Source organism: Musa acuminata, chromosome BXJ2-6, assembly GCF_036884655.1.
Source record: "Musa acuminata AAA Group cultivar baxijiao chromosome BXJ2-6, Cavendish_Baxijiao_AAA, whole genome shotgun sequence".
NCBI lineage: Eukaryota > Viridiplantae > Streptophyta > Magnoliopsida > Zingiberales > Musaceae > Musa > Musa acuminata.
The window spans coordinates 24592525-24609083 of NC_088343.1; the positions used below are offsets into that span (position 1 = coordinate 24592525).

Sequence of the window (16559 nt, forward strand, 5' to 3'; positions counted from 1 at the left end):
CAATTGATAAACACTTGAAATGTTTGCGTTATGATATCAAAAGCTTACATCGCAATTTTACATGTTGATATTTGATAATAGCAAACTTGCATGATGATAAAACTTGATATTATGTTTTTCATGTAATGAGTTGAACCAATATCACAAACGCTTGATTGTGGTACTTCTCCTTTTTGTTGATGACAAAGGGGGAGAAGTATGATGTTATGCATAAGTTTATGCATAAGTTCATGATGACGTGTTGCAAGTATTCATGATGAATATTGCAATGACTTGAATTCAGTTTGAATTCAAGGTTTTATCGATATGGCATATTGATAGGGGGAGTTTGTTTAAACTCCGGGAGTTAAGTTTAACTCCGTCATCAAGTGGTTGTCATCATCAAAAAGGGGGAGATTGTTGAATCTCGTATTTTGATGATGAAACTACTTGATATATGTTTATGATTTAATCTGCGTTTTGAGTGACGCAGGATGCCTCGATCAGGATGAGACAATTAAAGCAGGAAAATCATGTTATGCCGGAGGAACATGCCAGAAGATTGGACGTCGGGCCGGTGGATCGGTCGACGTATCGACAGAAGGCTTCGGGCCGTGGACTCGGGCATCGGGCCAAGAAAAGCGGGTATTGTGCCAAGGATATTGAAGTTGCGGAGCCAACTGGCCGATTGGGCAATAGGCCGTAGGAAAGGACGATGCACCGAAGAATCGGACAAAGCGTCGAGGGACCAATGACATGCCGGACAACGTGGTTAATTACTTAGGATTAATTGTCTCGATCGAAGTTTTGTTTACATGTGCAGGATTAACTACGATGAAAGTTAGACATGCAGCAGGAGTTGCGCCGGAGTCAAGACAATGATCACGTTGGGAGTTCGAGAGTTCGACGGAAGTTCGGACAGTCGTCGGAGGTTCTGCGGGAACAAATCCGAGAAGTTCAGAAGCTTGCCAAAGAAGCTCGTCAGAACTCACCAATGTTAGGATCGGAGTGGCACTAAGAGGGGGGGGGGGTGAATTAGTGTAGCGGCTTAAAACGTTGGTTTCGACAAATATTTCGTACGATAAAAATCGGAATCGGAAGTGCTTAACTTGAAAGCGTATTCGCAAAGTTGTGTAGTAAATGTAATGAGGAAATAAAGCAAGTAAGAGGGTTTGCAGTAATGTAAATAGCAGTAATGAAATGCAAACCAGATATTACGCCGTTTTTAAAGTGGTTCGGTCAAGTGACCTACATCCACTTGCGAGGCCCCTCTTCGATGAGGCTCCCACCTTCCACTAGCAAATCTCTTGAAGGGGAAGGGTAAATACCCCTCTTACAACTTTTACAAGCGGTTCACTCTCTTACAGATTTTCAGCAAGAAAGAAGGAGATGAACAATAGCAAATTGAAAACAAGAAAGGTAAAGACTCTTCTAAGACTTTTCTCTCAATCACTTGCTGCTCAAAAAGTTGTAATCTCAGCTGAGATTTGAGGGGTATTTATAGGCCTCAAGAGAATTCAAATTTGGGCTCCAAAATTTGAATTCTCTTTGGGTTCCCGATGTTGGCGGTGCCACCGCCTGTTAGTGGCGGTGCCACCGCCTGTCACAGACATTGATAGTGCTGGGCGGTGCCACCGCCAAGTCAAGCGGTGCCACCGCCTAGGCTAATTCAGCTCACTGGTTGGGCTCCAAACTTGGCCCAAACCAGTCCGAACTCGGGCCCAATTGGCCCCTACTTGGGTTATAGGATTAACACCTAATCCTAACCCTAATTAACGTGCTACCTATGAATTTAAAGACATTTTTTAAGCTATTACAAAGTCTGTAAGTCAAGACTTCTTCCGGTGAGCTTTTGGCGAACTTCCGACGGTCTTCCGATAAACTCTCGGAAACCATTCTGCGGACTCCCGGCAAGCTCTTAGACTTCACGATTTGATCTTGGCGAGTTCCAACGAGCTTCTTCAGTAAGCTCCGATCTTTCTCGGTGAGCTCCGCGAAATTCCAACGAACCTTCCGGCGAGCTTCCGAAAAACCCTTCGGCAAGCTCCCTACTCATTCTTGGCTAGTTCCGGCAGCATTCCCGACGAACCTTCGGACTTCCGTCGAACTCTCGAACTCCCAACGAATCCTTCGCGCTTGACTCCAGCACTTTGTTTCGCTTTATGTCTTCATCGTTATCGTAGTTAATCCTGCACACACAAACCAAAACTCAACTCCGATCTAGATAATTATTACAACGCGAATTGACATTCTGTTGCCCGGCACGTCATTGGTTGGCGCTTCGTTCGATTCTTCGGTGCATCGTCCTCTCTTGTGGCTTGTTGCCCAATCGGCGGTTGACCTCCGCAACCCCGATATCCTTGGTGCAATTTCACTCTCCTTGGCCCGATGCCCGACGTCTGAAGCATTCAGTCATCCAATATCCTGACGTGATCTCTTCTGGCGCAACGTTAATTCCTCCTACGTCAATTGTCTAAACTTGATCGAGTAGACCTGCATCGCTCAAAATGCAGTTTAAATCATAAACACATATCAAGTGGTTTCATCATCAAAATACGAGATTCAACAATCTCCCCCTTTTTGATGATGACAACCACTTGATGACGGAGTTAACCTTAACTCCCGGAGTTTAAACAAACTTCCCCTATCAATATGCCATATTGATAGAACCTTGAATTCAAACTGAATTCAAGTCATTGCAATATTCATCATGAATACTTGCAACACATCATCATGAACATATGCATAAACTTATGCATATCATGTCATCAACATACTTCTCCCCCTTTGTCATCAACAAAAAGGAGAAGTACAACTATTCTTTGTGTTTGTAATATAAGTTCAACTCATTGCATGAAAAACATAATATTAAGTTTTATCATCATGCAGTTTTGAAGCTAGAATATTTAGCAAGTAATGCATCATGCTTAGGACATTCAAGCTATCAAGTTTTAGATATGCAAGTTTTACAGCATACAAGATAGCACTTTTGGTAATATTCAAGATAGTAAGTTCTACATCATGCAAGCTAGCAATATTGAGATGTTCAAGAAAGCAACTCTTGCTTCTTGAAATATGCAAATTTGTCGAGTCTTGCTAGATGTGCAAGTTAGCATTTTTGCCTCTTAAGATAGGAAAGATAGCACATTTGCTTCTTTTGAGATAGCAACTTTTTGCTTCTCTTTAGACTACAAGCTAGCAATTTTTACGATATGTAAGTTTCACAATATACAAGCCAACAAAAATTTCGAAAGCAAATGCAAGATAGCTTTCTTGTGTAAGTTCATAATTCTTACTTCCTATTGCAATGTGCAAGTTGCAAGTTTTGCTTCTTGAGATAGGCAAGATAGCACTTTTGCAATTTTTGTTTCTTAAGATAGGCAAGCTTGTGATGTTCAAAATAACAAGCTCTTTCTTCTAGAAGTGCCATTTTTTCTTTCTTTGCAAAGTGTAAGCTAGCAAAATGTTTGAAAAAGTGATCAAGTTTTGCAACATACAAGCTAGCAAAAATGCCAAACTAGCAAGAGATAATATTTTACATGAGGCAAGCAAACAATTTGGCAAATGTTACATTTGCATCTTCTCTTTTGAGAAGTGCAATTTTTGCTTTCATCTTGAATTGTGCAAGCTAGTTAGTTTGCCTCTTTTCATGATGTCCACGCTAGAAATTCTTGCTCCCCCTTTGTCATTGTCAAAAAGAAGGGAAGACACTTATATCAATTTTCATATTATGACAAAGGTAAGTATCATTCTTCTTTGTGCATCATTATATATTCAAATTAAAACATACACAATTTCAATAACCTTATTTTTCATGCACGATACCGAAAAATAAATCAATCATCAATAATAAGCATATCATACATGATACTCAAACATTAAAATTTTCAAGCATTTATCAACATGTTGATCATGATACCAAACATTCATCATTTAAAGCATTCATGATACACATCATATGCAATAAATATATCATGTTCATCATTATCATAAGTATTGCATACATCATTTTAACTTTATGAATATTTCATCATTGCATGTATCATACCAAAACATTTCAAGCCATGCAAGCCATAAATACAAAGAAATCATGTCATGAAGGATAAAATCATTTGAATACCAAAAGACATGATTAATATAGTAAATATCTTCTTTAAATAAAATATCAAGAAAAATCATAGGAGTACAAAGAAGAGATCTTGTTTTAAAAGAAAAATCAAGTAATAACTTCAAGAACTCACAAGGAAAAATCATGATTCATTTAGAAAATCTCCTCTCAAGAGAATATCAAGTAAAATCGTAGAAGATCGATTAATAAGAAATTTTGATTTATAATAAAATCTCATGTATCGAATGTCGAGAAATCAAAATGATGATTTATATAAAAAAAATATCACAAGTTATATTTAAGAGAAAAATCATCATTCATTTTCAACTTATTCAATTTGTCACATCAATATTTCTTAGATATGTATGATACCAAAACATGGTTTTAAATCTTTAACATATAACTTGCATAAATTGAAAGAAAGGAAGAATTCAAACGTACAAAGATTTCAACCATCTCATAAACAAATGTAAGACCAAGTCATGAATCCAAAATTCCATGAATCAAAATGATCATCAAAGGTAATCTCATGTTATTCCAAGAAATCAATATCATGATTTTGATAAAACTCATTTCAAATTTAAATCATCAAAATCATCAAAATATCAACATTACTTTCAAGAGATTCAAAATGGTATACATAGATTTATCATAATAAACATCAAGATCAATAGGATAGAGAAAAATAATTTTTCAAGGAAAAAATATTTTCCTCTTTTTAGTTGTTTCAATTCATATGATTTTATTTCACTTATACCAAATAAAAACATGTATAATGTTTAAAACCGAAAGTGTAAGATTTATTACAACAAAGATTAATAAGGCACTTTCATTATGGTAAAAATCAATAATCCATAAATCACAAGATTCATATGCATAATTTCGAAATTTATTAAGCATGATCATTATGCATGACACTAAAACATGGTTTCAAAATGTTTAATATTTTCATTACATCATTATGCAATGGTTTCATTGAACATAATTTTGAATGATTCTTATAGAAAACTAAGACTTCTTTAGTTTTAATTTATGTGATTGACTTTATATTAGCATGCTCAAGTTTTGTTCTTATGTCAAAAACATACATCATGTTTGAAAACCAAAGACAAGGTTTAAAAAAAAAATCATCAAGCCTTCCATATAAAAACCATGCATCATCATTGAAGGTTAATATGGAAATCATCAAAATACACATTCTTGCTTCTCAAGCACATATATATGATTATTTAAATCTAACATTTTATTCTATTAACATAAAACATACAATTTTCAAGAAAAATAATTATTCAAAAGAAAAGAGAAAATGTATCATGGAAAATATCAAGTAATTTCAAAATAATTCAAGAGAGTTGAGTTACTTACCTTGTAGTCGAAGCCCGTCAAAGCCCAATTCGCCGTTTCACCTTTGAAGTTTTTGATTCATCCTTGGTTGCCTTCCTCTTCTTTGGCCTCTTCCTCCGTTCAAGTTCATTGTTTATTTTAGATTTTTGTTTAAAGAACTTATTAAGATTTGGTGTCCGAAATTCAAGTTCATCATTGTCCTCATCACTTGAGTCATTGCTCAAGTGGTATTCATTTGTCCGGGGTTCCAAATCCTTCCTGTTCTTTGGAAGGTGGTTCAAGTGTTCATTGTGTTCATCATGTGCATTGCGCACCATTTCATATGTCATCAACAAACCAATTAGTTCTTCAAGTGAAAAAATATTTAAATCTTTTGTTTCTTATATTGCGGTTATTTTAGAGTCCCACCTTTTTGGAAGGGATCTTAAGATTTTGCTTACGAGATCAAAATTCGAAAAAGATTTACTAAGAACTCTTAGATTATTGACGACATCCGTGAAACGGGTGTACATGTTGCCTATAGTCTCGCTTGGTTGCATTTGAAAAAGCTCAAAATCATGCAATAAAATGTTAACTTTCGAGTCTTTGACTCTACTAGTTCCCTCGTGCGTGATTTCAAGTGTTTGCCAAATATCAAAAGCCGTTTCGCACGTAGAAATCCGATTGAACTCATTTTTGTCCAAAGCGCAAAATAAGGCATTCATAGCCTTTGCGTTTAAAGAAAAATATTTCTTCTCCAAATCCGACCATTCGTTCATCGGTTTAGAGGGAAGTTGAAAATCATTTTCAACGATATTCCATAAATCCAAATTCATAGAAATCAAGAAAACTCTCATTCGAGTTTTCCAATAAGTGTAGTCCAATCCGTTAAACAACGGTGGACGAACAACCGATAAGCCCTCTTGAAAGCCATGAAGAGCCATTTCTCTCAGGTGTAAATCCGAAATTAGAAATACCAGGCTCTGATACCAATTATTAGGATCGGAGCGGCACTAAGAGGGGGGGGGTGAATTAGTGCAGCGGCTTAAAACGTTGGTTTCGACAAATATTTCGTACGATAAAAATCGGAATCGGAAGTGCTTAACTTGAAAGCGTATTCGCAAAGTTGTGCAGTAAATGTAATGAGGAAATAAAGCAAGTAAGAGGGTTTGCAGTAATGTAAATAGCAGTAATGAAATGCAAACCAGATATTATGCCGTTTTTAAAGTGGTTCGGTCAAGTGACCTACATCCACTTGCGAGGCCCCTCTTCGATGAGGCTCCCACCTTCCACTAGCAAATCACTTGAAGGGGAAGGGTAAATACCCCTCTTACAACTTTTACAGTGGTTCACTCTCTTACAGATTTTCAGCAAGAAAGAAGGAGATGAACAATAGCAAATTGAAAACAAGAAAGGTAAAGACTCTTCTAAGACTTTTCTCTCAATCACTTGCTGCTCAAAAAGTTGTAATCTCAGCTGAGATTTGAGGGGTATTTATAGGCCTCAAGAGAATTCAAATTTGGGCCCCAAAATTTGAATTCTCTTTGGGTTCCCGATGTTGGCGGTGCCACTGCCTGTCAATGGCGGTGCCACCGCCTGTCACAGACATTGACAGTGCTGGGCGGTGCCACCGCCAAGTCAAGCGGTGCCACCGCCCAGCTCTCGGGTGCTAGGTGGTGCCACCGCCTAGCCTAGGCGGTGCCACCACCTAGGCTAATTCAGCTCACTGGTTGGGCTCCAAACTTGGCCCAAACTAGTCCGAACTCGGGCCCAATTGGCCCCTACTTGGGTTATAGGATTAACACCTAATCCTAACCCTAATTAATGTGCTAACTACGAATTTAAAGACATTTTTTAAGCTATTACAAAGTCTATAGCAATAGATGTAGCTGGTCTCAAAGTTGCTCATGTGGGGACACTAGGGATATAGTATTGGTGCTCATTGGAGAATGAGTTAATTGATTGATCCGCTTACGGAATGTTGGACGGTTGATGATGCCTTATTATTAGATAGTGTTTCCATAGTCCCAATGGTGTACCTGGTCCTTAGACCTGAGATACCAAGGATGTCCTGTATGGGTACTCTACTCTTTGATACTGGACTTATAGGTCTAGATATTCCAGATCTAGTACAATCGATCATCGGGAGTGGTAGCCAACATTACGAGGACTATTGAGTGTTGATAGAGGATTATCCACTCTCGGTGTCATGAGAAAAATATCCCATGTGTTCTTGCTCAAACAAATCCCTAGCTAGGGTCATTCGGATTAAGAGAGAAAGAATTCTCCGAGAGAATCTGATTAGAGCGAGACTCGAATAGAAACCGTATGTGTCTAACAATACTATGCCCGGTATACAATCTCTGATATATTAAATGGATGAGAGACTATAGGTATATGCTAACTAAGGACAAACATATCCAATGGATTGAATTCCCTTGTATCGTTTGGGGACTACGGTGTAGTGGCCTAGTACGTCCGTAGTTGATTAGTTGAGTGAATTATTATGGAGATAATAATTCACTGAGCTAGAAGGAGTTCTGATAGGTATGACTCACGGCCAACTCGTTATTGGGCCTAGAGGGTCACACATAGACGGTAGGTGTTACGATGAGTAGAGGTTCAGATATAAGATATTTGTTGGAGCCCTTATCTTATTAGATATCCAGTAAACCCCTGAATTATTGGATCCTATGGATGAGATCCAATAAGAGCCAATGAGATATTATTTAATAGAGATCCACTAATCTAAGAGGCTTGGGTAGTTGGATGGAGATCCAATACCTAATAGGGTAGGATCCATTAGGGTTAAGTTGACAAGGGACCTCTATAAAGAGGAGGGAACCAATAGTCCATAGGCAAGAGCCTTTTTGGGTTGCCTCTCCTATTCTCCTCCACTTCTCCTCCTCAGATAGTAGGTTTACAGATTAGAGGAGCATCATCATAGCCTTGTTATGTGGATCACCGGTAGAGAGGAGGATGCTTGACCTCCTTCAGCCTCTCCTAGAGATCTGTAAGGATTTAGAGATATACAATTTCCCTAGGTAACACAATCTTTAATATACATATGGTTTTAAGTTTCATGATTTTTACACATAAATCTTCGCATGACAACAAACACATCTTGGGGAAATTCGGGATTTTGTTTTTAATATTTTTCAGCTAGGCATGTGATGTCACCATAAGATATTCTAACATTAATTTCTGTTAAATCTCGGATTTTGATGATGAAACCAATTGATAGTATTTATGATCTGATCTGCATTTTGAGTGATGTAGGAAGCTTCTATCAAGGAAAGACAATTAAAGTAAGAAGAATCATGTTGGGCCGGAGTGAAACAGGTCAGAAGATTGGATGTTAAGCCGGAGGATCAGTCGACATATCGGTAGAAGGCTTTAGGCCATGGGTTCGGGAATCGGGCCAAGAAGAGCGAAAATTGCACCAAGAAAATCGGAGTTATAGAGGTCAATTGGCCAATTGGGCAATAGGCCACAAGAGAGGATGATGCGCCGAAGAATCGAATGAGGAGTCGATAAACCAATGACATGCCGGATAATATTTTATTTAGCTTTATAATAATTATCTAAATCGACATATGTTTTAGGTGTAATTGGGTTAGAATTGGGCCAATGCAATTAGGGACCAATTGAGCCCAAGTTTGGGTTGTGTTAGGCCAAGTGAATGGCCCAAATAGTGACCCAACAAGTGGAACCGTTGATGGCACAGTGATTGAAATTGTGTCAAGTGGTGGTACTGTCAGTCTGGGTGGTGGTACCGCCTAGTGTTAGTGTTGCAAGCAGTAGTACCGCCCAGTGTCAGTGCTGCAAGTGGTGGTACCGCCTAGCATAAGCAATGGTACTGCCAGTACCTCAAAAATCGGAGATGAGACACTTTTAGGCTCCAAGTTTGAATCCATTTGGGGCCTATAAAAACCCCTCTCATCCCTTCTCAAATAACACATCAACTAAGAGTAAAAGGAGAATCGAGTTATAAGGGTAGTTGATCTTCGCCTACTAAAAGAAGAAGATCAATAGTGGAAGCCTGTGGCCGCGAGTAAAGAGGAATCGGGAGTGGATATAGGTCACGATGATCGAACCACTACAAAACTTGGTTTACATTTCTATTCTTGCTATTTACCGTTACTACAAACTGCCTTACTTGCTAACTGCTTTCACTACGCTTACGCATGAGCTTTCAAGTTAAACTCATCTTTCGGATATCGATTTTCATCGAAACAAAGATTTTTAGAACTGATGTGATTTCTATTGTAAGCACTAATTCACCCCCACCTCTTAGTGCTTGACTCGATCATAATAATTGATATCAGAGCTAGTTTTTCTTATTTGGTTTAACACATAAGAGAAATAGCTTTTATCGGATTTCAAGAGGGACTTTCTATCATTCGTCCTCCTATGTTCAATGGGACGGACTACATATATTGGAAAACTCGAATAAGAGTTTTCTTACTTTCTATTGATTTAAATTTATAGAATATTATCGAAAACGGATTTCAAAAGTCTTCTCTTCCAATGAACGATTGGAATGATTTGGAGAAAAAGACTTTCTTTTTTAGTGCCAAAGCTATAAATGTTTTTTTTTTTTGCATTGAACAAAAATGAATTTAATCATGTTTATGTTTGCAAAACTGCATATGATATTTAGCATGCTATTGAAATCACACATGAAGGCACTAGTAGAGTTAAAGATTCTAAGATAAATCTTTTGATGTATGATTTTGAGTTGTTTCGAATGAAGCCAAGCAAAACTATCATTGACATGTACACTCGTCTTACGGATGTCATCAATAATTTAAAAAGTCTTGGTAAATGTTTTTCTAATTTTGAACTTGTTAACAAAATACAAAGATCCCTTCCTAAAAATTATGATCCTAAAGTAACGGTTATTCAAGAATCAAAAAACTCGAACCATTTTCCAATTGAAGAACTTATTGGGTCTTTAATAACCTATGAAAAGAGTTGTATAGCACATGATGAACATGATGAATATGAGAACTACCTTCCAAAGAATAGGATAGATTTGGCACTTCGAACAATAGAAACCACTCGAGCGAAAGCTCAAGTGATGATGATATTGAACTCCTCACAAGTAAATTTATAAAATTTATAAAACATGAAACTAAGAATAAAAATGAACTTAAAAAGAAAAAACTGTTAAAGGCGAGATGAAACAAGTGCATCCGAAGACAATGAGCAAACCAACAAAGGCGAGATGGCAAACTACGCCTTAATGACTTTTGTCAACAAGGTAAGTGACTCAATCGAATCTTTTTTTCCTTATTTTAAAATTACTTGATGTTTTTCATAAGTTATTTTTAAATTAGTTAGTAAAAAAATTATCATGCTTCTCTTTCTAGTGATTTTAAAATAATAATAATTAAAATTTGAGCATGACAATTGCATGTTAACTCCAAGCACTAAGCATGAAAAGTTAGATTCATTTAAAAAGAAAAATACATTACAAACAAAATGATTTTGATTAAAAATACTTTATGTTTAATGAAATCATATTTGATGATTTAATGATGCATAATGATGTAAGACGTAATAAAAATATCATAAGTTTTGGTACCATGCTTAATGATTTAATCATGCATGATGATTTGAAGTCTCGGTGATTTTTGTGATGAATCTTGTCTTTGTCTTTTGGTTTTAAATGTGATGCATGATTTTGATATAAAAACAAAAAAAAATAAAAATTTGGGCATTCTTGTATGAAATCAATGACATGAATTGAAACAACTAAAATGGAAATGCATTATTAAAAATTTCTATATCACTATCTTATCGATTTTTCAAAAAGAGATTAACGAATCTATTGATGTTATTTTTTATGAATCTCTTGAAAGTGATTTTGATAATTTGACGATTTGAAATTTAATGAGGAACAATTTGATTTCTTTAGAAGAGAATTAAGCATGCTAAATCTTCCAAATGCATGAATTCCATTTTCAGATTTCTTGGTTCTTCATTATTTGAATTTTCTTTTTAAATCGAGATCGTCTTTTTATTTGCAAAAGAAGAGCCTTGATTCATGGATTTTTGGATTAATTACTTAATTAATTCGTTTGAATCCTTCTTCCTTCTATTTACAAGGAAAGGGATTTGATTTATGAAGTTTTATTCATGGATTTTTTATCCTTCAATTAATGATCACTTCCCATGAATTCTTCCTCACTATTCTCATGAAAGAAAAAATTTTATTCATAGACTTTTAGTATGTGATGATCATTTGCAAGAATAGGGATTTGTTTTTGTATTGACATCTTAATCCTTTTAATGAATCCTTTCTCTTTGCTAAAATAGAAGCTTGATTCAATGAAACTCATTTATTATGGATTTGACTTAGTTCAAATCCTTTCATGAATTTGGTTCTTGATTTTTTTTTTAGAATGAATTTCTCCCTTAAACTTCTTCCTCTTCTTCTTATCTTTTTATGACAAAGGAAGAAAGAAACTTGCACATCTTAAGAATAACCAAAAAGCTCTTAAGGAAAAATGCTAGCTTCTCATTTTTCATGCAAAGTTTTTGCTTAACTTCTCATTTTTGCTAGCTTGGATAATTTGGTGTAAACTTACTTGATATGTTTTTAAACACTTACATTGTTGAATGATTCTCCTTTTTGTTGATGACAAAGGGGGAGAAAATAAATGATGAATGTTTAGTATCATGATTAAAATATTGATTTAATGCATGAAGTGATAAGTGCTTAAAAATTTTAATGTCTTAGCATCATGAATGTTATGCCCAAAATGATTTATCATGAATGCTTGAGTATTATGTATGATATGCCCATAGTGATGATTGATTTATTTTTAGTATCATACATGAAATAAGGATGAAATATAAGGTTTTAGAATTGTGCATGTTTTAATTTGAAACTATAATGATGCACAAACATATTAAAATAAGTTTGATACTTTACCTTTGTTATGATTTGAAAATTGATGTAAAGGGAAAAGAATTATAATATTATATTCTTCCCTTCTTTTTGACAATGACAAAGGGGAAGAAAAATTGCTAGCTTGTACATTTCAAAGGGAAGCAAAGAACTTGCTAGCTTACACATTTTAAGGAGAAAAACTTGCTAGGAAGCAAAATTACTAGCTTGCAATCTCAAAAGAAGCAAAAGTGTTATCTTACACATTTCAAAAGATGCAAAAATTTTACCAAATTTCAGATGTGAAAAACTTGCTAGCTTGCATGTTCTAAACTTGCTATTCACTATCTCGCATTCTTTTTCAAAAACCTACTAGTTTGAACATCATAAAGAAAAGCAAACATGCTAACTTTCACACTAGCAAAATTTATAAACTTGCAAAACTCAAAATTATTGCTAGCTTGCATGTTGTAAAATGATGTAAAATTTTGCTAGTTTGCACTTTACAAAGGAAGCAAAAATTACTAGCTTGAACATTGTAAAGGAAGCAAAAAAATTGCTAGCTTGCACTTCTCAAAAGAGAAGAAGGAACTCACTAGCTTGCATGTTCTAAAGTGATGAGAAATTTGCTAAATTCCTAAGATTATATCTTAAAAATTGGCTAGATGCAATTCTCCTTTTTGATGATAACAAAAGGGCAGAAGTATGATGATAATATTAAAATCTTATGCATTATTTTATGATGACATGTTGCTTGGATTTTTGAATTCAAGAGTTTTATCAATATGACATTGATAGGGGGAGTTAAGGTTAACTCCATCATTAATTGGTTGTCATCATAAAAAAGGGGGAGATTGTTGAATCTTAAATTTTGATGATGAAACCAATTGATAGTGTTTATGATTTGATCTGCCTTATGAGTGACGCAGGAAGCTTCAATCAGAGAGAGACAATTAAAGCAAGAAGAATCATGTTGGCCTGGAGTGGAACATGTCAGAAGATTGGACATCGAGTTGGAGAATCGATCGACGTATTGGCAGAAGGCTTTGGGCCATGGGTTTAGGCATTGGGCCAAGAAGAGCAGAAATTATACCAAAGAAATCAGAGTTACAAATATCAACTAGCCGATTGGGCAATAAGCCACAAGAGAGGACGATGCACCGAAGAATCGGATAAGGCATCGATGAACAAATGACATAACGGGTAACATTTGATTTAGCTTTGTAATAATTATCTAGATCAAATAGATTTTAGGTGTAATTAGGTTGGAATTGGGCTAACAAAATTAGGGACCAATTGGGCCCAAGTTTGGGTTGTGTTGGGCCAAGTGAAAGGCTCAAACAATGATCCAACAGGTGAAACCATCGGTGACACAGTCTCCAAAACTATGTCAGGCAATGGTACTGGCCAGACATAGTCTCCCAGACTATGTCAGGTGGTGGTGCTGCCTAGTGTTAGTGCTGCGGGTGGTGGTGCTGCCCAGCACAGGCAATTGTACCGCCAGTACCCTAAAAATTAGGGATGAGACACTTTTAGGCTCCAAGTTTGAATCCATTTAGGGCCTATAAAAACCTCTCCCATCCCTGCTTAGATAATACATTAACTAAGAACAAAATGAAAGAAAAACACTATTGTAATCTTGTGAGAACCCCTCTCAAACTTTAAGTGTTGGTGAAGTTTAAGGGAGGATGTAGTGGGGGTGTAAAGGTTCTCTCCTAAACCTATCAAAAGGAGAATCGAGTTGTAAGGGTAGTTGATCTTCGTCTATTAAAAGAAGATTGATAGTAAAAGCTAGTGGCTTCAAGTGGAGAGGAATCGGGAGTGGATGTAGGTCACAACGAAACAAGAAGAGGCAAAGAAGAGACGAAATCGATGAAAGCTCAATTCTGGTAGAATTTGAGAGGCATATTGTATGAATTAATTGGATAACCAGTTATACTCTAATTTATACAAAATAAGTGTCATTCGAAAGATATGTTAATCTAATTTTAGGTAAATCAAGCTTTGTATGAATTGGAGTTTACAGTAGGGAGTTACAAATAGTTTCGTAGTGAAAGGTCTGAAAATATCAGCTCTATTTTAGTGAATCCACAGGATCGACTAAAATAGATGTTTCAGTTTGTAATTTTTACTCCAAAAATTTCAAAGAAGGTAAGCATAGAAATAATTTTGAATATAGTTTCCAATAAATCATACTTTACATTAATCTGATTTCCCAGTAGAAAGTTACAGGTAGTTTAACAAGAAAAGGTCAAAAATTATAGTCCCTGTTTTGCAAAATCTGTAGGGTAAGTTGGAACAGAAGTCTGAGTAAGCATTTAAACTCCAACGCATTTAATCTAGGTATCAAAATAAAGGTCTTTGAGTCAAATTTCAAATGGATTAGGCTTTGTCTATATCAGAGTATAGTACTAAAAGTTAGGTCCAAAATAATGCATAGAGGTTAGATTACCAAAAATTTACAGATTCATGGCTTTGTATCAAAATGAAAGAAATGTTTGGTGCTAAGCTGAAATCTTTCAAATTATGTAGAATTAAAATGAAAATAGAGATTAGGATTTCTATAGGATGGGGTTAGAACACTTGCCTTAGAAAAGTTTGATTCCCAAATGTGGGGAGTTGATGCAAAACCTCAAGCAAAGCTTCTTCTTTTTCTTCTTCCTCAATTTCTCTTCTTCTTCTTCTTCGTCTTCTTCTTCTTCTTCTTCTTCTTCTTCTTCGTCCCCTCTCTTCTCAAACCCACACTAGCTGCAACTCTTAAGTTTTCCTCCTTTAGTTAAGTTTTTCTTTAGTTTCTTCTCTAATTGCATTAGATTTAGCTAATACAAGGCTTGCAAGGTGGCAAGTATGAATGAAAGAAGCCCATATGTCATCCTTAAAACAAACAAAGGTGGCACCAACCTTAGGTTAACTAGTGACACATGTCGACCTTTTTTTTTTTCTTTAACTTAAATCTGAATCTTTCATAAATAATATCAAATTTCTAATATTTACTCTTATGTCCCTAACTATAAAGTTTTAATATAATATCATTTAATACAAAAAATTATTAATAATCCTCATATTTACAAACAAGCATTTACTAAATTTTTAAAAATGGGGGATGTTACAATCTCCCCTCAAAAGAAAATTTTAGTCCTCTAAATTTATCATACATCTTTCGACGAAAAGATAAGATCAAAATTTTGCACCTAGATTGAGGCCATCAATATCATTGAGTCTTCTATGATGACTTTCATTTTCAAATCCAGATGTCTTGACCCTCTTGTTATTACTTTCTAATTCATTTTCAATCATATTTTTATTGTTTTCCACTAGTGCTCAACCTCTACTTCTAATATAAAGGTGGCAAACAAAATCTTTTGATCATTAGAATAATTTCGTATATCAAATTATCATCTTCATTCACATCGCCCATTATTTTGCTACTATTCTACCACCAATGAATTAGGTTCACCAAGCTTCCGCTGCACCGCTCTAATTTAATATTTTCGATCAACCCTTTCATCCTCTTTAATTAATCAGAAGTAGATGAAGTAGGAGGATTAAATGTCCTCGTCATCCTAGATTCCTAAAGGACATCAAAGAAAATTTTCACTGATCACTATAGTTTACTAGACCTTAATATATTATGCATATCAAGCATATCAAATATCTCAATGATCCTCAAACCATGCTTTGATACCATCTCTGTCACGCCCCCCGAATTTTTTTTTCTTGAACAATAATCCATTCCAGGATCTAATCACACATTTGAGGAAACTGAGAAAATATTCAAGTCAATCACATCTATAATTCCCTAATTCAAAATACCTGTGCAGTTTATAATCATACATCATATCACTTAATGATTCATAAAATCCAAAGCTTACTCAACTAAACCATAACTACATCATAAATCCATCAGCATGGGAATCTATACAATCACAAACCCAACATGTACCACATATTTATATTTACAAGATACAACAATCTAGAGTTGTCGTTGATATTTCATTACAAACAAAAGAAACTTATACAACATCAACCTATCAAGTACGAAAGATTTGCCCTAAAATTTTCTAGCTTTCCACTGCCTTAGCCCATTTTAAATATTTTAGCAAGAGACAAATTATTCTAAAAAAAATTATCAGCAATGGAGCATAGAGTTCAGCAAGCGACTAACATATCCATGGCAAAGATGATAGTTTTGAACAAATAAGGTTTCAAAATACAAGGCAAAGATATAAGAGTTCGAAGATAGCCACTCGA

The 16559-nt window shown here is 35.4% G+C and overlaps 1 protein-coding gene across 1 annotated transcript in view; it reads right to left on the reverse strand.

Moving 5' to 3' along the window:
* LOC135613914 (uncharacterized) overlaps nt 1-13889 on the reverse strand; it is a 67620-nt gene extending 53731 nt beyond the window's left edge. The window contains exon 1 of the mRNA XM_065110925.1: nt 13881-13889. Within this exon, the coding sequence (XP_064966997.1) occupies nt 13881-13889 (9 nt within the window). The remainder of the gene's footprint in view (nt 1-13880) is intronic.
* Nucleotides 13890-16559: the final 2670 nt, after the last annotated feature.